The sequence below is a fragment of the Palaemon carinicauda genome, chromosome 1 (assembly GCF_036898095.1).
Source record: "Palaemon carinicauda isolate YSFRI2023 chromosome 1, ASM3689809v2, whole genome shotgun sequence".
In the NCBI taxonomy this organism is placed as follows: Eukaryota; Metazoa; Arthropoda; class Malacostraca; order Decapoda; family Palaemonidae; genus Palaemon; species Palaemon carinicauda.
The window spans coordinates 9,113,492-9,135,561 of record NC_090725.1 but is presented as its reverse complement, the minus strand read 5'-3'; the positions used below and the strand labels follow the sequence as shown (position 1 = coordinate 9,135,561).

The 22,070-nt window shown below is 35.4% G+C and overlaps 1 protein-coding gene across 1 annotated transcript; it reads left to right on the top strand.

Moving 5' to 3' along the window:
* The first annotated feature begins 1,139 nt into the window (after positions 1-1,139).
* On the top strand, positions 1,140-21,083 carry LOC137646742 (vitellogenin-like). Its single transcript, XM_068379852.1, has 15 exons — positions 1,140-1,299; positions 3,202-3,444; positions 3,729-3,922; positions 4,990-6,081; positions 6,184-6,331; positions 6,457-8,181; positions 8,849-9,106; positions 9,333-9,496; positions 9,700-10,298; positions 10,535-10,919; positions 14,220-14,915; positions 16,816-17,343; positions 17,768-18,143; positions 18,969-19,246; positions 19,669-21,083. The coding sequence occupies exons 1-15, from the start codon at positions 1,239-1,241 to the stop codon at positions 20,659-20,661; spliced, it is 7,740 nt and encodes a 2,579-aa protein (XP_068235953.1). The 5' UTR covers positions 1,140-1,238; the 3' UTR covers positions 20,662-21,083.
* Positions 21,084-22,070: the final 987 nt, after the last annotated feature.

Below are 22,070 nucleotides of genomic sequence, written 5' to 3'. Positions count from 1 at the left end.
TAGAAAGGTCCTAAACAGACGCAAGAGGAAGGACATGTCTGAGGCCTTTGTCCTGCAGTGGACGGTGGACTCGTTACGGATGATCTTATATATATATATATATATATATATATATATATATATATATATATATATATATATATATATATACATATATATACATATATGTGTATATATATACATATATATATATATATATATATATATATATATATGTATATATATATATATATATATATATATATATATATATATATATATATATATATAGGTGTGCGTGTGTAAAGAGAGAGAGAGAGAGAGAGAGAGAGAGAGAGAGAGAGAGAGAGAGAGAGAGAGAGAGAGAGAGAGAGAGGGTGGGGATTTGAAATGCGTTTAATGCGTTCAGTTGACTGACCTTAGCTTCAGCAGTACCAAAAAGAAAAAAAAAGAATATAAAAAAACTCCTTCGTGAGCGTCTGCAGACAAATCGTTATCGTCTCGACCAGAGTCAATACAGGTAGAAATGACTCGGGTCTCGACTGTCAGAAATGCTTCTCTTGCACTTACGAATTGGCTCGTCTTAAAACAAGCAACTCAAGACTATTCAAATAAAGAAGAAAAAGTAGATACTTCAATAAATGAACTAATTTTTCTTTTTAAGAAGAGATTAGGCACAACCGAGTCTTTGTTTGTAGAAACTTATTGTATTTTTATTTATTCCCAATTTTTCTGCTCTACAATAAAGGGTGAACAATAATGTTAATGTTGGTAAAAGTCTATTTCTTTCTTGATTTAGTGTCATTTGTGAAAAAAAAATATGTAGACAATAATACTTTCTAGGAAGAACTCAAGTTTTATACACTTGTTTTTGGCTATTTATAAATTGTCTGTTTAAAAATACTGAAGAAAGTACTAAAATACGAATAAAATACAAAACTAGGTAAGATACTCGATAAATTAAGATAAATATTACGAAATGCCACCTTAATGTTGACCTCTTTAAAAATTTCATTGTTTCAGCCCCAGAGCGATCACATGTTCTAAAATACCAACAAAAAATATCAAAATTTATGGCAACATTTACATATCGATGAAAAGCAGGATTTAGCAGAGTCAGCATGGAAGAGATAAGAGTTGATCCCTCACTTAACAATTTTGCTTACTGGCTCTCTGGATAGATAACTGTTAATATATAAAAGCACTTGCTTCTCTGAAACACAGTCGTAGGGAACGAGGACTTCAGACAAGACCTCAAAATGAGGTACTACTCAACTCACGTCTTCTTCCTCTGCAGCTTCGTGACGGCTGCCATTTCAGGTATTGTATCTGGTGTTTTTAGGAATTCAGTTCATTATCTTTTATTATTATTCCCTCTTTCTTTTGCCTGAATATTTCCTTTTCTTATTTATACCTTTCTCTTATTTGTTTATAATGTACCATACCAAAGAGTTTTAAAGCCCTCCAGAGTCTGTTAACATTATTATTATTATTATTATTATTATTATTATTATTATTATTATTATTATTACTAGCTAAGCTACAACCGTAGCTGGTAAAAATAGGATGCTATAAGCCCAAGGGGTCCAACAAGGTTAATAGCCCAATGAGAGAAGGAAATAAGGAAACAGACAGAACAGTGTGCCAGTGGAAGACCAAGGTACAGAGGCTATGGCACTACCCAAGCGTGCCCCTTTTTCCTAGAAAATCAGCTTAAGCTTCATTTTTACACTTACCAAATGGAAAGTAGAAACTAAATAATCACAGTGCAGTAGTTAAACTATTGAGTGAAGAAGAATTGCTTTGTCATCTTAGTATTGTCTGGTGTATGAGGAAAGAGGAGAATGTGTAAAGAGTAGTCCAGACTATTCTGTGCATGTGAAGTGTAAGCAAAGAAAAAATGAGCCGTAACCAGACACGACTCCAACGTAATACTATCTGACCAGCCAAAGGACCCAACAACTGTCTCGTGGTAGTATCTCAACCGGTAATTGGTGCCTTGTTGTAGATGTCCATTCATTCCTTTACAACCTAACAACCTTTGGCTTTTTTTTTACTTTACATTAATCGTTGAATCATAGAAGTCGTTCATATCTCATGAAATGTAAGAATTGGTCAACAATCAACTAATACGTAACATTTACAGTATTATTATTATTATTATTATTATCATTATTACTATCCAAGCTACAACCCTAGTTGGAAAAGCAAAATGCTATAAGAAGCCAGGGGCTCCAACAGGGAAAAATAGCCCAGTGGGGAAAGGAAATAAGGAAATAAATAAATGAAGAGAACAAATTAAAAAAGTAACAACGTCAAAACAGACATGTCATATATAAACTATTAACAACATCAAAAACAAATATGTCATAAATAAACTATAAAAAGACTCATGTCCGCCTGGTCAACAAAAAAGCATTTGCAAACAAATGAAATCTTCGGATATGGCCACAGATTCACAGTTTTTTTTTTTCCCAGCGGGTCTGCATCAAGCTTGCGTTCTCCAAACTATGACTTCCCGGTGGGATCTTGCAACCATATTGTTCCATTGTTCCTACCTTACATAGGCTGTATCCTGCAAGGGAAGATACAGCTTAATCATTCACTTCAAGTCTGCACGTGCTATAATGAGACGGAGAATTGTGGCACATAAAAGCCCCATCCGGCAATTGACATTCGACTTTCGGATGAACCATAGGTTGATAGCAATAATCTAAAGAAGCTGGCCTAATTTTTTTCATATAATTGTGTGAGAGAGAGAGAGAGAGAGAGAGAGAGAGAGAGAGAGAGAGAGAGAGAGAGAGAGAGAGAGAGAGAGAGAGAGAGAGAGAGAGAAATATGAACACTAGTGTAATAAAACTCATATATTTTGTGTCTAAAATATATCATAAAAAATTTAAATATTTGCACCCAAAATAAATATTATACAATCCTTAAACTGAAAAAGTGTAGTGCGAAATTTCCCTGTTACAGAAAACATGAGAGTGAATTCAGAATTTGTAAAATAAATCTAGTGCTATACTGTTCTGTACATCTAATATTACAACATGCAGAAGGGTCAGAGAAAGGAATTCCAGCTCTATATTTAGGTCTTCTATTTAGGGTGATTTGGCATGCTACGAGACCTTGAAATGCGCAAACAGCACATAAAAGTTAAGAAACAAATAGATAAACTTAATACCATGCCAAATAAACACTGCATTCAATCCTAAACCTTTTCAGCGCCATGGCCAAGCACCGTCCCAATTTGTGCCGAGGAGTGTCCTATCACAGACGCGGTTAAATTGAGGTACAGGACGGACAAGACCTATACCTACAAGTACTCCGGCAAATCCCAGGTGGAGTTAAAAGGAGTGAACGGGGCAGTGACGGAATCCCACTGGGAAAAGACAGTCCTCCTCTCTTGGCTGAGTCCTTGTGAGATGGCCATCACCTTCAAGGATGTCAAAATCGATGGGAATACTCGTAAGTCTTTCTCAGCCACTAATAACAATGGGGGCTTTTTACTTTTATTCAAAGACAATAGAATATAGTTTTCACACGCCCCTGCTTTATACACGACGCCCACTGGGTGTTCGCGCGAGGGTAATAACCTCTGCATTCCATACTTTAAATTTCTCTGGTATATTTGGAAGTATTTATATCAGAAAAGTGTAAAGAAGGACTCTTTTCACCGGGCGTCACAGTATCTCCCCAGAAATAGATATTTCCTTTGTCAAAATCCCTTAATTATCTGTTCCTCTCCTTAGCCAGCGGTGACGAGTCGAATTTCCTCGCAAGGTACCCACTAGTGGTAGCCCTGACTGATGGAAGAGTGCAAAGGGTGTGCAGCCATCCTTCTGACGAGCCATGGGCAATCAATTTGAAGAAGGGCGTTGCTACAGCTTTCCAGAACCTCTTGCCAACTTTAAGTACTCTCAGCTCACCTGTAAACTTTACAGAGGTATGCGTCATCTATACTAACTCCACCAGTTAGCATCTTTGGTTTTATTGCTATGATATGGTCCAATATTTCATGTAGGAATGTTCGTAAATGACAAATTCCTCAGCTATATTTGCAAAGAGACGATAAGATCTCATTTACATGTAAAATTTACGTGAGTGTACATAGCAGCAGAAAATCGTATGCGAAATATCTTTAACTTACACAGTAATGAATTTAGATTACCTAGCCATCGGTCTTAGGCTTCTACAATTAACCCCTGAATTCTTCTAATTGATTCATTCCTGCATATTTTTATTCTTACATATTTTGTTTTCTTTTTCCTTAAAGAAGGTTTTCCTTAACCTAGATTTTTATAGGAATTCAGTAAATTATTTGATGCATAACAGAGATCTGTACTCGCAAGAGCAATTCAATCTAACTTCAGATAATTATTATTCAAAGCAACAATTACATTACAGCTTTGGATTTGATAAACAAATATTATACAGGTACTTATCTAAGTTAGGACATTCTCAATTCCACATAGAAATATTTCCAACGATCTTTTGAAAATTATAGAACCACAAAGAAAAAGCCATAAAACATATTCTTCATATTGAATAGCCCTGATAAACTTTTGTTCAGTTACTCCTCGTTCACAGGATAGTGTTTAGGGGGCACTCAAAAAGGTATTTCAGTTCAACTACAGTAGCGTAGTATTACAATAAACAACAATTTTGCCTATATTTCCCAGAACAGTATATTCACTGTAATAAAGTAACTTCCTTCAAATTGTAGAAAAAATATATAATGAATTATTTTCAATTTAATACCATCCAATGTGCAGTGATAGTTTTATGAGGGTACAGGTTAATTGCATAACTCAATAGGTAATAGGTTACCCTGGGGGGGGGGAGGTTAATTCGTTGAAAACCGCTTTTAGTCTTAAATTAATATAGTTTTTAAACTAGAATACTATTATGATTTCATTCAACATCTATAACTAAATTTAGTTTCCCTGTTTCCTCGTTTATACTTCAAATAAACAACTTTTATCTCACATAGTTTCGATATACTTTCAACAGACTGATCTATCTGGCCGCTGCCCTACACAGTACATTGTAGAGAAACAGAGTGAAACAGTTACTGTTACAAAAATTAAAGATCATCGTCAGTGTTTGGACCAGTACGTTACACCGGCAGAAACTCCTAAGATTTGGCTAAAAGCTCCAGTTCCTATTGAAAGATCATGGACAACATGTAAGCAAGAAATTACGAACAGCATTTACTCCAGCATCACCTGCAGAGACAAGGCAGTCTTGAGACCTTCTGTTGGAGCTTACAAACACATAGAAGCAAATCAGGAATCAACACTTCACTTTGTTTCTGAAAATGAAGAAGCGCCTGAATCTCTCTCAACCATCAGGGGAGAATATGATTATGGAAGCCTTCTTTATGATCACCGGCCTTCACATAAGAACACAGCTTTCACTACTTTGTTGGAAGAAAGGCTAAAAGAATTATGCGAAAAGACTCGACAGACCGTTGCACATGAAAGTGCCTCAATAATGTCTGACATTATACAAGTTATGAAGCGTGTTCCGGACAGAGATTTTCCACAAGTTTTAGAGAAAATTCGCCAAGGCCAAATATGTCCTCAGATAAAGAGACTTGAAAGTTTATACCTACATGCCATTGCCTTTACCCACGAGTCTGGCTCTGTTAAAATCATAATAGATGAACTGTTGAAAGGCACAACTCCGATGCACACTACACTCTATGCTTCAGCCCTTTACAATACACATCATCCTGATTTTCAATCACTTAAGGAGATAAAAAGATTATTTGCTAGTAACAAATATCTACCAACTGCTTGGCTTTCTGCTGCTTCCATGGTCAACAACTTCTGTCGTCATAATCATGAATGTCACAGGGAAACAGAAGTAGCAGATATTATTAATACCCTAAATAGCAAAATACAACAGCAGTGTGCTCCATGTGATGATGATGAGACCAAAAACGCTGCCTTTGCTACACTTGAGTCCATTGGCAACATAGGAGTAATGACCCCAGAAGTGTCAAAATCTGCCCTCAAATGCATTGAAACAAAAGGAGTTGAGAACAGCATTCGCATAGCTGCAATTAGATCTTTCAGAAATGCCAAATGTCAGCGATATGTGAGTAATGATTTACAAGTAGTATTCTGATGGTTTGAAAACTTACTGAAAAATATATGAATATATAATTTCATGTTTATTATATTATGTGTGAATTTTCAGGCAACTTTGAATTTTGTCAAAATTGCTGTTGATCATAAAAGGAATGATGAGCTTCGAATTGCATCATATCTGGCTGCTATGCGCTGTGCTGAAAAGGAAGATGTTGAAGAAATAATATTAAAGATTTCAAAAGAGGATAACACACAAGGTAATTGTTTGGCAAAAAGGTAATCAACTTTCATATTACGTGAACATAAACATGATTAAAACCATTTTTGGTAACTCGTAATAATAAGCGTAAAATAATGATCACAATTCTTTATTACATTTCAGTTCGATCTTTTGTACTAAGCCACATCCTGAACATACAAAAATCTACAAACCCCGAAAAGAAACATCTCAAATATCTCTTGAGTGACTTTGTTATTCCAAGCAATTACACCCAAGACTTCAGAAGATACTCTCAAAACATCGATACAACTTTCTATGAACCTTCTCTTGGATTAGGTGGTGGGGTAGAGAATAATATCATCTATGGCCCTGGATCTTTCGTTCCTCGTTCTGTAGCTCTCAATTTCACTTCAATGCTGTATGGTCAATCATTCAACCTGGGGCAGATAGGTGGTCGTTTCGAAGGGGTAGATGGAATTATGGAGAACATATTAGCTCCCTCCTCCCTATTCCCTGACACTTCCCAACATTCAGCAATGAAAAATAATGGCGACTCCATTTTGGAAAAGATTGTCAGAGCTTTGCAGAAGCAAAAAATTATGGACTCAACACCTATTGGCGAGATGCTTAAAAAGATTTATGAAGAGGGAGCTTCAAAGGTTCCTTATGTCGAGCTATATGCTAACATTATGGGCCAAGATATAGCCTATAAAATTTTAAAAGGAAATATTAGAGATATGGATTTTGGAAACATTATGGATGGCTATATTTCAACAATGAAAGATGTTTTCTCCAAGGATATAAATGCTAAAGAGGATTTTTCACACATGACTCAAATTGCTTTGGACTACTATTTGCCAACAGGTCATGGAACACCACTTAAAATGAAATTTACTGGGACAGCAATTCTTGGAATAGAAATGGAAGGCAAATTAAATTTAAATAAACTTTTCTCCAAGTCCATTGATTCCGAAAACAGACTCAAAATGATACCTGGATTGTCAGTAGAAGCAAATGGATTCATCGGTTATGACTGCTTCTTATCTAAAACAGGTCTTCAAATGAAGAATTCTTTATCTATTAACGGCGGATTGTCAGTGAGTTTGAAGAAAGCTGGTGCTGGATATGAAGCTCATATTGACCTTCCAGAAAACACGGATCTAATTGAAGCACAAAGCGAAACTTACCTCATGAAAGGAGTAGTTGGGTCACAAGAACAAGTGATTATTCCAGAATCTTTACGAGACAACAGGATCAAGAAAACATTCTGCAATACTGAGTGGGAGCCAATGCTTGGTTTCAAGATATGTTATAACATGGATGTACCAGATATCTTCCGTAACACTGGTCTTCCTTTAGGTGCTAAATCAACTGTAAAGCTCCACATTGCAAAAACCGATCCCTCATTGAGAGGCTACAAGGTAAAAGCTGCAATCCATAACAAATCTGGAAATAAAGAGCTAAACATAAATATTGAGACAAAGGGATTATCTACCCCCAAGAAGACCGAAGCTACCATTTCCTACACAAAACTTGGAACTTCTTATAATGTTAAGGCAACTGTCATAGGGCCAAATCTCAAAGGAGGAATCTGGGTTACTTTGCATGATGAAGACAATGAAAGGAACCTGGAAGTATTTGGAGAGTACGAATCAAATGTTAGGAAATTATCTCGAGGAATCAAGTTAGAATACAAAAAAACGTCTAAGACATCTAGCGGTTCTATTGATCTCATATTATTTACAAGTCAAAGCAGATCTTTCCCACCATCAAGTAAAGTCTTTTCTCTTCAAATCCTATCAAGAGCAGTTGAGCCACACGTGAACATGGCTATTCTCGTAAAGACACATAACGCTATGGTCAACATTGTTGAGTTAGCCCTCCAAGGTAAGTCACTTGCTTCATGTAAAATCTATTTTGAAAATACAATTACTGAAATTAATAAATTTCAGCAAATATTTGTAGATTTAAAGCTAGCACCATGATTTAAACTATTTGTTTTTAATTCTCTAAATGTACCGTAATAATATATATACTGTAGACTATATATCTATGTATTTATAAATCAAGTCCAAATATTATAACTAACAACAAACAAAGTAAACTGTTCTATCATATCACAGTATCATAGTGAATCTCACAAACTAGTAAATCATATGACTTTAATGTTATTTATAAACGGACAAAAAGCACTTGCTTAAACTTACTCAAAAAAAGGGATTTATCACGAATTGGACACAACTGTACTTGCAAATGGACATTGACCAACTGTTAGCCAGATGAGACTATGCAATCAAGTGCATCTAATTTTGAATAGTGGGCTCTACTCACGCATGATAAAAGATTCAATGAAACATGAATATATCTACTGACGTAAATTTTCTGAGTGAATTTACAACAAACAAGGTATCCCCATGTAAGATGCTTTACATGCTTTCCCGACATGTTAAAAAAATGGAAAATGTGCAGTTTGAAACAAAATGTGGATTATGTTTTCCGATGATAGGGATAAATATGTTTAATGTCCCTTGGATTGCATTTTTTTGTCTTCCAGTTGCTTTCGATCTGCAGTGGTCTGCCGACCTACAGGTTCCCCATCTGAAGAGAATACGAAGACTAGAGTTGAATTTAGGTTCTGCTGGATGGAATATCATTTCTTACTTGCGTCATGGTGGAGAGAGTCCCGAGTCCGATGTGGTCACAACAGCCTTTTGTCTAAATCACAGAGACGATGAAATAATCAAATATGCTGGAACACATTCAGCAATAGGAAGCATGGACCGAGACTACGCTATGCAAAACACACTTGAGTGTTAGTATTGTGAAGGCTATATAAAAATCCAACTAAAAATATTCCTGGCCAAAGCTAAGAGATTCCTGTTTGACTTTACAGTAAGAACATAAAGTTCTAAAATATTTGTACTGGAATAGTATGAATTTTAAAGCAAAACTTCTATGTACAATAACTGAAAGTTCAATTTCAGATCTTTATTTTTCATTCTGCATAATATGATTTCTTTCCTTCTCCTTTTATTCAGTTAAACTTGGACCATCAGGAGTAAAGATCCACCAACAGTTCTTCTATGGTATAACCAAAACAGGAATGGTAATGAAGATATTGCCTTTAACGGGATCGAGTCACCACTTGAATTTTGAGGCAATGTTGACAAATTTAGATAGAGAACATCAACTCCTTCTTTTGGTAAGATCTAAAAAAAACTGTCTTATTGTCGTTTACCTGAATTATTATTGAACTTGAAAAATGAGATAATTCACCGTAAAATCATAGCTCTTAAAAAAAATACATTGCATGGGGGCAGAAAAGAATCAATGAAAATTTTCACTAAACCGTACAAATTTCGTAAATAGAACTGACTAGAGATAAATACATAAATTTGTTGGCAGGTTGATATTCCAGCAATGACAAGTCCTCTTAGGCTAACAGGACTTCTAAGACCGAGTGGAGAAGAGAATGCATATGGCTTAACAGTGTCCCTTTTACATGGTGAGCGTAGAGCTTTGGAAGTGACGGGCCCATGTCATATAAAACTCCAACCACAGGCTAGACAAATTGAGACAAACTTACAAATCAAGGTTCTTAACGAAGAACCTTTGAAGTGGAAATCCAAATACGAATTCACGCATGAAAAGATTTTTTTGTTGTTCGATTTAGCTAATCAGCACGAGTCTCTGTTATTAGTAGAGTGGAAACTTGGAAGTAGAAGCCTTCAGGAGAATCACATGGCCTTCCGATTTGAAGCCGCAAACTTCGTAAAGCATAGGATTGATATCGCTGCCAATGACAAGCAAATCGAAATAAGCACTGATAACATATTGGCGCTTGAAAGACCTCAAAGAATTAGGGGCGATTTGCATGTATATTATGCAGAGTATAAGGCCAAGTTTGAAGCATTCTGGGATGCTAACCATGACCCAAATAAGAAACTCATCATTGACTCTAAATTGATTAAAAATCCTTCGCAACCACAGCAGCACACAATTGTGTAAGTAAAGCTATATGTAACACTTTAACTGAATATATTAAAATATAATATAAAGGAAGAGAGAGAGAGAGAGAGAGAGAGAGAGAGAGAGAGAGAGAGAGAGAGAGAGAGAGAGAGAGAGAGAGACTAAACGGGTGTTGAAATAACTACAATGATGCTAAGAATTCATCACCTTTCTTGGGAAGTGTGTCATCTTCTGAAACAATGTAACCACAGAATTTTTATTCTTATTTCAGGTCAACTATAGATTATGAGGGTAAGATTTACAATGCAAATCTTGAATTAGAAACGGATTACCTAATTCACCCAGTCCACGGTGGTAATGGATTAAAATTAAGCCTGCGTAATGAAGAAGGAAAAACCCTTATTTTTGAAGGAGGCGTACATAGAGACCGCAGGGGATCTAACCTCAAGATAGATTCACATTTAAGATATAAGAACTGGGAAGATTCCGATTACAAAATGACCAACTTGATTGACGAAAGCCGATCTGATGGAAGGAGCAAATTTGAAGTAAGATCAGAATTCATGTGCAAAATTTCTGAGCAAGGCGAATCAGCATTAAAAGTGGACGTCAGGTCTTCGACAGATTCAACAACAGGGAGAGAATTTTCCGCCAAGGTACGATTATCACAATTACATGAAGAATAATTTCCACATGTATAGAATAGCTTTAATCTAATTGCAGGTGTTATATTAACAATGCTTACAAAAATAATTAATTACAGACATAAGTTTTACCAAAAGAGGCTTGAAACATATAAGATCGCACGAAAGTAAACTTGCAATCGTTGGAAGTAAAAGTGATATTTTTAGAGATGAAATTCACAAGGGAATGATGTGGGGAATACATGTAAGTTTACATACATAAATACAAATATCATCTGAGGTACATTAATACCCAGAAGACAAGAGCGCATGTGCCAGCATTCTAGATGATGGATAGGATATTCAGAATAAAGCGACAGAGAAAAGGATGGCATAACAACAGAGGTGGATTGGAACTTTAGAAAGCATAATATTGTTGTACATGTAACTAATTGGAGAGAGAAAGATCAATGAATAAATCTACAATAAAAATGGAAAGAGAGAGAGAGAGAGAGAGAGAGAGAGAGAGAGAGAGAGAGAGAGAGAGAGAGAGAGAGAGAGAGAGAGAGAGAGAGAGAGAGAGAATGATGACCCTGGTTCAAGTTGGAAATTTTGAAATTACATTTTCATTTGCAAAGGGTAACTGGAATTTGACGCAGAACAATAATGTGTTACAAATTACTTTGTTTTCAAGGCGAGAGAGAAAGTGGTATATTTAGGCAATTAGTGAGATAGATGGAAAGGACAGTATATGCAGAAATGGGGAGAACAGGAAGTGATTGTCTAAGCAAATGCTGAGATTAATGTGTGTTATAACTATGAATGGGAAAGGATACTAACATGTGGCTATCTGGGATTGGAAAATATAGGTGATTTAAGGACACAGACAAACGACAAAGAAATATATGGAACTGGGAATTAGTAGAGAGTTCCTAAAGCAAATTTGAACAGAAAGCACTGAGGAAACGTATTTGGAAAGAGGCTTGATTGTTGGAAATGCATTATTTTGAGGGTAATTAAATTAATATTCATACTTGGGAAGGAGAAACTGGAATGTGTAACTTCAAATATTAATTGTTAATATAAATCACATGAAAGAGAACATTGATAGATGTGGAAGCAGAAAATTAAGTGACTGAAGCTACATTTTTCGTTATTTGGTCGAAATAAAAGTTGAAACTGATAAAGGTTCAAGTTGAAGGAAAAAATAGAGTAAAAATGAGGCTAGCAATATAACCACGTTCGATAAGGATGTGAAACGAGTATAAAGAGAACTTGAAGAAATTACGGTCTAGGGATAAAAAGTATGTGCATAGTATGTAAAATTCAAATAAAGAGTCAAAGGGCAGGCAGGGATTTTTTGTGGATCTAGGAAGCAAAGGTCATATATACATAATGCGGTGTTATAAGAAATGAAAGGCTTGATGAAGGAAAAATAGATTATATGGAGCGTGTCTGCATGAACAGAGAAGGAATTATGTGCATGGAATAAGACTAATAGGGTAGTCAAAAAGAAATGGAATGAAAATAACATGTCAGTAATACAAATAGAGGGGGTGAATACAGAGAACACGCAGAAAGAGAGGCAAATTATTATTATTATTATTATTATTATTATTATTATTATTATTATTATTCAAGCTACAACCCTAGTTGGAAAAGCAGGATGCTATAAGACCAGGGGCTCCAACAGGGAAAACTAGCCCAGTGAGGAAAGGAAAAAAGGAAATAAATAAATGAAGAGAGGCAAATGAGCAAATGAATCTCAGAATAAAAGATGCAAACATAAAGAGTACAGTTTGAATTTAGGTTGTGAGGATTTTGAATACATGTTGCATTTGGAGGATAGAAAACCGTCAGATTTACAAGCGAGACACTACAGTAGAGTGGTGATATTGACAAGGGTTAGTAATGTAATTCTGAATGAGGGAAAGGTTTCAAAGGTATAGGTAAGAGGCCTTGGCCTTGGTAAGGATAGGGAAGTGGGGAATGGGGGATAAGGATGAGTACCCCTGGATGCAATCCAGTTTATAGCCCGAAGGCAGGAACCCGGGATGGGAAAGAGTAAGAAAAAAAGGGGGAAAAAAGAAGTATAGGAGGAGAGTAAAAGAGAAGGGCAGACCCTCTTGCAATGTTAGGTAGAATAAGGCAGAGTGGATAGGAAAGGAAAGAAAGGTTTTTTTGGTTCACGCATCTAGCCCTGCTGCAATAAGGATGTTAAATGGCCCCCTTCGAAGGCAAAAAAGGTATGATGGCAAATTATTTATGAGTTAAGGTAAGAGGAATAACTGTTCTTTTGTATAGAAGTAAAGACGGCAAAGAACATTAAGAGTTATAAGGCTTTAACATTACCTAATATATCAGGGAAGGTATATGGTATTCCATTGATTGGGAAGATGAACAGAAGGATTGATGGAGAAAAACAAGGTGGGTCTAGTTAAGACAAAGAGTGTCTGGATCAAACGTTTATTATGAACCAATTAAGTGAGAAATTTGAAAGCAATAGAAAAAAAAAAACCCACTATGCAGTATACATGAAGCCATACGAAACTTATGTATGATCAAATCAATAAACCTAATGTGGAAGGTGTTGAGGATTCATTGTAATGATAAGTTTACAAAAGATTAAAAACCTTCATAATAAAAGTGAAGTATGTGTAAGAAACTTATGAAGGGAGAGTGACTGCTTTGGTGAGAAAGTGACGCGAGACAAGGATAGGTTATGTCTCTCTGGATGTTGAAACGGGTTTTGAGCGAAGCGAAAAATCTATTTTTGGGTGAGATCGCCATGTCGTCCTGATGGAAGTTCCTAAGGTAGCTTCAAAAGGATGTATAATATATCCTTTTGAAGCTACCTTAGGAACTTCCATCAGGACGACATGGCTTGAGCCCAAAAATATCTTCATAAATGTGTGATGTGAGAAATCAGTGAAATGTTATCAGATTTATGTTCAAAGTTGAAGGATACGAAAATGGGCTGTGTATGGATTGTGGCATGGTTAATGTTTGCAGACAACACAGTGCTGATTGTGGAATATTAAAGATAGCCAAAACTTATAAAAGTTTGAAAGTGTATAGGAGAAGAGAAAGATGAGAGTAAATGTAAGTAAAATCAGGTCATACAGGTAAATTAAAATCAGGACGACAGAGAAATAAATGTCAATACAAAGAGGAAGAATGGGAGTATTTGGTTCATACACGCAATTTAGAAGGTAACACATATTTTAAACTAAGTATAACATGGAGTATTCTCTAACAATTTAAGAGTACATTTCATGTACCAATACACTTCATATCATACTTCTTTTTAATTTCTAAAATATTACCTTACAGGTAATTGCATCAGTACCAGGTAAGCACCCCATGGATGTAGAACTCAAAATTGCAACCGAAAGAAATGGTTTTTCTGCAGAGGCAAAATCTGAAGCAACAACACCTCCTGAAATTTTCATGTGGAAGACCTCACTTCATGACAGAGGGGTGGGAATAAAATCCTTTGAAGTAAAAACAGACTTCACAGGCATGGCTGACTTCATGAAGAAAGTCAGAGAAATAGTAGTTAGCCAAGAGGGTTCGTCTTCCTCCATGGCCACATATGAATATAGGGGTGAGCGGAGTGTTTATCACTCGGGCTATGAAAACTTCCCAACCAACACCCACACACTTTGGATTCACACTCCACACCGCAGGATACATGCTGAGGGCCAAGTCTCCCCAACTGTAACGAATATTCATTTTTACCCTGATAAGAACAAAGGAGACGAAAGATATGAGATTCAACTTCTTGCCACTGTATCCGAAGGGACAATGGATTCCCCAGACAGACATCAGTGGCACGCACGTGTACGCCACCCTCATTTCCCCAGAGATAAAACAGTTACTATTGAAATAGCAAATAAGGGCGCCGGAATTCAGGGTAAACTAGAAATTGACATACTTCCTGATGCAGCTGACAAACTAACAGGAACCATAACTTCTAGACCTCAAACAGAAGATTCGACATATTTAAGTGCAGAGCTTTCGGCAAGGGTGAGTATATTATCAGTATAAAGGTAGTACTACTTACAGATTCCGATACATAAAATATAGAAAGCATATATATATATATATATATATATATATATATATATATATATATATATATATATATATATATATATATATATATATATATTCAAATAAGCCATATATTTTTCATACATTAATGTCTGGATTCTCTTAACGACCTCGGGATCAGAGCCCCAGGCGAAATCACACAAAGACAAGAGCTTCTAACCGGCCGGGAGTTGAACCCTGGTCGGGGAAGCTTGTATAAACAGTGACACTACCACTTAGCCACGAAGAAAGATAAAAGTCAGTGACAATTCTTCTGTACTTACTGTATACCTGTCGAATTCAGATTTTTTTTTGTACTTAGAATTGACATCAACCCATCTTCACCATCGTAGCTAATTGGTATGTTTGTGATTTGGCATTCGATTAATGATAAATTTTGCACATTTAGGCGTGTTTTTCATATTCAAACAAGCCCTTCGATGGTGAAGATGGCTTGATGTCAATTCTAAGTACAAAAAACCTGAATTCGACAGGTATAAATACAGATGAATTATCTTCATGGCCATGTGGTAGTGTCACTGTTTATACAAGCTTCCCGGACCAGGGTTCGACTCCCGTTCGGTTTGAAGCTCTAGTCTTTGTGTGATTTTGCCTGGGGCTCTGATCCCGAGTTCATTAAGAGAATCCAGACATTAATGTATGCAAAATATATGGCTCATTTGAATATCAAAAACACGTGTGAATGTGCAAAATTTATCATATATATATATATATATATATATATACACACACACACACATATATATATATATATATATATATATATATATATATATATATATATATATATATATGTGTGTGTGTGTGTGTGTGCGTGTGTGTATGTGTGTGCGTATTTATAACGAAAAGACAAAGTCTTTGTAGTGTCCAAAAATCGAAGATAGTTTCTCTTCGGACAGACTTTCCGCAGATAGTTTTCACAATAACAGCAGAAATAAATTTATTTTCTCCATTTATTGTTTGGTGTCTACACGTTTTTGGATCACTTCGTGACCCTTCTTCAAGACTACATTGAGTTTTGGAATTACACTTTAATACATAGGTTATGGTGGTGAAAATTTGATACAAAAATATTTGGAAATTCAGAAAACTTCAAAAAAAAAAAAAAAAAAAAATGATTAATGAAAAATTTACATTCTTTGAACTATAAATACGAAAATTTAAGAGCTTCCGAATATCAAAATATTTTTGTATCAAATTCTCATCAACATAACTTATATATTAAAGTGTAATTCCTAAACTCTCTGTAGTCCTGAAGAAGGGTCGCAAAGTAATCCGAAACACGTGTAGACTCCAAACAATAAATGGAGGAAAATAAATGTATTTCTGCTGTTATCCTGAAGTAGTTTTCAGGATAACAGCAGAGAAATGATCTTCAATTTTTGGACGCCACTAAGACATTGTCTATTCATTATAAACGTAGATTAACATGCCCAAGTACAATATATTTATTTATATATATATATATATATATATATATATATATATATATATAAACAGTATATATTACATATATATAAGTGTGTTTATATATATATATATATATATATAATATATACGCACACCAGTATATGTGAATATATACATATATACATAAATATACATACATATATACACATACATACATATATATATATATATATATATATATATATATATATTTATATATACTATATGTATGTACATGTGTATATATATATATATATATATATATATATATATATATATATATATATATATATATATAAATGACAAGTAAAATCATCTAGAATATAAGCTAAAGCTAACTAATCAGACCTCAAATGTATTTCAGATCCTGGAATCACACCCTGTCATAACTGCAGTTATTGGTCACGCACCACATTCCGTTGGCTTTGACGTATCCTTCAAAAAAGCCCCTACACAACCAGTATCCTTCATGATGGTTGGGAAGTATGACCGAAGTACTTTCAAGAATAACGCAGTATCCTTCGAAATGAAAAGCGAAGGCCGCCCTGTAATATCACTAACTGCTGTAACGAAAGTCCAAATGAAATCTCAGTGCTATGGAACGCATATTCGTGCTTTCGCCGTCACGTCTTTCCTTGGTAGCTATAATATCGAAGCAGATGCATGCAAGCCTCTATACCTAGAAGTTTCTGCAAATAAACAGGGAGATCAAAAAATGTACATTGGCAAGTTTGGGCTTGAAAACCCAAATAAGGTTGAATTTAGTTTGTCTACAAAAGTAAAAGGTACAAATCAAAATAGCAATGCTTTCCTTGCTAGAATAATGCTCACACCACCAACAATGCTTAAATTACAACTGGACTACAAATCGGAAGAAACAAAAACACTCCTAGTGAGTATCCTCAGCAAAGGCTTTGAACTAAGTATTATTCCGGTTTTTTTTTTTTTCATCAATTGCGTAATATTACACAATAAATCTCCATTAATAGTAAAAGTTGCATAAAACAGTAGCCTGCTAACAACTATAGTCCATTTCTTTTACCGATGCATATTTGCACCGACTCGCAGCGGTGCCCTTTTAGCTCTGAAAAGTTTCCTGATCGCTGATTGGTTGGACAAGATAATTCTAACCAATCAGCGATTAGGAAACTTTTCCAAGCTAAAAGGGCACCGCTGCGAGTCGGTGCAAATATGCCTCGCTAAAAGAAATGGACTATAGATCTATTTTCAATAACATAAAACGTGATAATAATAATCTGAGGGATACCTGCATCTAACCTTGGCGATATTCAGTACTAACATTGGTTCCATTCCAGAATTACCTTCGTGAGAAAACAGATACGACCGCTACTTCTATACAATCCTGGATCCAGAGGATAAAGGAAGCTCTCCAAGAGGCTGCTAGAGCCAAGCAAATACCATTCCCAAGTCCAGCCTTGTCCAAAGAATGGGAAATAATAGTTCATGAAGCAACAGCTATTTTCCATGATGTGCGAGATAACAAAATTCATCCAGCATACGTTAGGATAAAGAACTTCTTTAACAGTCCTTCTGTTTCCTACGTCATTAATGCATACTCAAAGGCTTGGATAAAAATGGCTGAAATTAGAAGATCATTTACGGAACAAACTACTCACAAGATTCTTAGTATGACACGAGTTTTCAAAGAAGCTTATTCTCCGGTAATCAAAGGTACGTTACATTTCACGTCAAGAATCCTAACCATTTACTGCAATTTTTTTTTAGCAAATCATTCAATATAAGGAAGTACCCTTCTCACTTCATAATTTATTATTATTATTATTATTATTATTATTATTATAATTATTATTATTATTATTATTATTATTATTATTATTATTATTATTATTATTATTACTACTACTACTACTACTACTACTACTACTACTACTACTACTACTCCTAACCATTTATTGCAATTTTTTTTAGCAAATCATTCAATATAAGGAAGTACCCTTCGCTTCATAATTTTTCATTATTATTATTATTATCATTATTATTATTACTACTACTACTACTACTACTACTACTACTACTACTACTACTACTATTATTATTATTATTAGATATATCAAACCTGCACTTTTAATTCTATTGAGCAAGGACTGCATCAAAAGGTATAAATTTCTTGTAAACCTGAGACGAGGTTTAGACTGTTATTCTAAAACAAGCAGATATTGAATATAAATGACAATATTACTAACTATAGTCAATTTCTTTTAGCGGTGCATATTTGCACCGACTCGCAGCGGTGCCCTTTTAGCTCGGAAAAGTTTCCTGATCGCTGATTGGTTGGACAAGATAACTCTAACCAATCAGCGACCAGGAAACTTTTCCGAGCTAAAAGGGCACCGTTGCGAGTCGGTGCAAATATGCCTCGATAAAAGAAATGGACTATATATCCATCAAAAAGACAAAATGTGTTTGAAAAGTGCAATTACTTACACATCCAAATCCTATTTCCCCATTCTACATAAAACCAATGATTTTTGACAGGACTTAAGGACCTAGCTCATATGATGCGTACTGCTGAGGTACCAGAATTCATCTTAAATCTTAGGAGGAAATGTGAAGAGTCTCGGCTGTATCAGAAGGTCCAAGCTGAGCTACATGGCTTAGGAGAAAAATATCCTACCCTGTATAATAGTTTGCAGGAGGTGTGGATTAAACTCAGAGATGAGCTTCTTGTAGATCTTGAAAAGTTACGCGTCAAGTTTCTCACCATACCACCATTCGTGGACTTCATCAACTGGATAACGATTGAAGTAACAGAGGTAAGTACTGGAACTATAATATTTCATATATATATATATATATATATATATATATATATATATATATATATATATATATATATTTCAAATAAGCCATGGTCACTGGCATACAGATATCCTGGACGAGGGTTCAAATCCCCGCCGGTCCGACATCATAGTCTTTGGGCGGTTCCGCCTGGGGCTCTGATCCCGAGGTCGTTAAGAGAATCCAGACTTTAATGTATTAATATATATGGCTTATTTGAAATATGAAAGAAACACGTTTAAATGTGCAAAAAAATTATCATATATATATATATATATATATATATATATATATATATATATATATATATATATATATATATAAACCGTGAGATATCTATGAAAAATTCAATATCTCGAATTCTTTAAAGATACTATGGACTTCTTTCTCTTTTAAGGATCACATGGCTAACCTCGCTGCAAACATGATTGTGGACAGAATTCTCCAAGAAACAGTCTATGTCACTGTGGAAACTCACCCAGGCTATGTTGGCATTGACATTCCCATACGTGAAGAGCTCTATTCTTTGAATCAAGTCCTCCATGAAGTTTGGCCCTATCCCACCAAAATAATACGAAATATCATTTGGAGCTATGACACTTACATAACTCAGCCAATACAGAACATCATTAAAATAGTCTACTCTCCTAGCATACCGCATCTGAGGAATTATCTGCCACCTTTCAATGGAACTGCTATGTTAATTGGTAACAATGAGGTTTTGACATTTGATGGTGAAATAATGAGAATTCCCAAGACTCCTTGTGAAATTATACTGGCCCATATTGGGAACACTAAACTGACCTTCAAGCGTCAAGTGCATCAGCAGCATCCAACAGTCACGTTAGTTTACAAACACATGAAAGTTATTGTACAACCTAATTTCAGAGTGGTTTTGAATGGCCATACTGTATCTGAACATGAAGAAATGGAAGGATTAGCTATCAAGAACACGCAGTATGATGTGTATATCACAACTCCCGTTCTATCTGTTTACATGGCCAAGAATTTAAGGATTCTAGAAGTAGAGGCTTCAGGGTGGGATTTCGGAAATGTGGCAGGAATTATGGGCACGTTCGATGGCGAACGAGCTAACGATTGGCTAATGCCAACTGGTGTTGTAGCCCACGAAGTCCGGCAGTTCGTTAATTCGTGGCAAGAGGATCACAACTGCCGAACGCCAGCGATCGTACCAGTTCACATACCCACATCCAGGATTGTTACATGCCATGCCCTCGTAGGTATGCGATCTCGCTGTAATCCAATCGTAGATCCCCATCCATTCATAAAAATGTGTAGAGAGGTTGAGAATCCTTGTGATGCCGCCAAGGCTTACCGGCATCTTTGCTCGCGAAGAGGAGTCGTGGAGCCATACCCACACCCCTGCTAGGTTATGGCATAACTGCTCTATTTCAGTCGTTACCTTTATTATCAATATATTTTATGGATACAATGATTTAAAATCTCATAACATAGATATAAAAGAACACGGGGAAAATATTATGAAATTCATTTACCCATAATATGAAAATCTCAAGAAATTCTTATAATATTGATTAGGTATAAAGATTTAATATATTAATTAAATTTTCCAGGATGTTAGGATTAATAAAGACAACTTAATTCCACAATGTGTATAATTTCGTAATACCAGGAAAATCCTGGTTATTGTACCTTTTGATAATTACCAGGTTGGAGGCTAGTAAGAACCTTTTAAAAACTTACATCTAAAGACAGCCGACAGGTGAATTTCAAGAAATATATACTCTCACGTCTTCATATAAAACGTAAATCGGTATACATATGCATGCCATTTCATAGACAAATAATGTATGCAAACCACAAAAATATAAAAGAATCACGGAAACTTACACTTATTTCATTTAGTACACAGACACACTTCCTTTCTGTTTCTTCTGCAGCGCAGGCCTTTTTAGGACAGGTGAGGTAAGGATTCTTAAAAATGGGGAAATCTTTATGAATATACAGTAGTATATCGATATAGGGTGGGCTGTGGCACCCTAGCAGCACCAGCTGAACTCGGTTGAGTCCCTTGTTAGGCTGGGTGGAACGTAGAGAGTAGAGGTCTCCCCCCCCCCTTTTTTTTTTGTTTCATTTGTTGATGTCGGCTACCCCCCAAAATTGGGGGAAGTGCCTTGGTATATGTATGTATGTATGTATGTATGTATATCGATATAGATACAGTTGAAACTAACCAGAGTACCCTCAAGACTGTTAATGATCATGTGCTTTATGTGGTTTCTCTTTTAATGTTTCCTTTTCCCTTTAACACATCAGTTTAGTTTCGTTTTCTATTGTTTCTTTTTTAATGTTTCCCTTTTCATCTGCCTCTTAGAAAAGCATTTTCATGGCTTCTTATCAGTGTTTCATTTTTTGCTCTACCCCCTGATTCTGACCTTCAAGCTTTCTTTTAATAATTCCTTTTTATTCTACCCCTAACTATTAGTCATACTCTCTTGCATATCTTTTCTTCTCTACTCTCCAATTCGTTGTCTTGAATTTCATAGTTTCTTTTATAAACTTTCCTTCTTCCTCTTCTCCCTGATTCTTAGTCACTTTATTTTTTACTGTAATTGTTCATTTTCTCATTTTTATGGTCACAACTTCCCTGCCTCCGTTATCCTTCCCAAGAAGGGATTCATTCTCCTTTTTTCTTCCGAGCGAAATCTTTAATTTTCTCTTGTGAGGTGTTCTGAAGTCGGCCCTAACCCTTAGCAAAATGTGCTATGTGTAAAATATCTTAAGGACAACCTTTAATTGATAAACCGTTAGTGGCAA

Excerpts from the sequence above, each read along its gene's own strand:
- LOC137646742 (XM_068379852.1), top strand. The coding sequence starts at position 1,239 with ATGAGGTACTACTCAACTCACGTCTTCTTCCTCTGCAGCTTCGTGACG. Across the intron at positions 10,299-10,534 it reads CCACAGCAGCACACAATTGT|GTCAACTATAGATTATGAGG; the intron begins GTAAGTAAAGCT and ends TTCTTATTTCAG. Across the intron at positions 10,920-14,219 it reads GGAGAGAATTTTCCGCCAAG|GTAATTGCATCAGTACCAGG; the intron begins GTACGATTATCA and ends ATTACCTTACAG.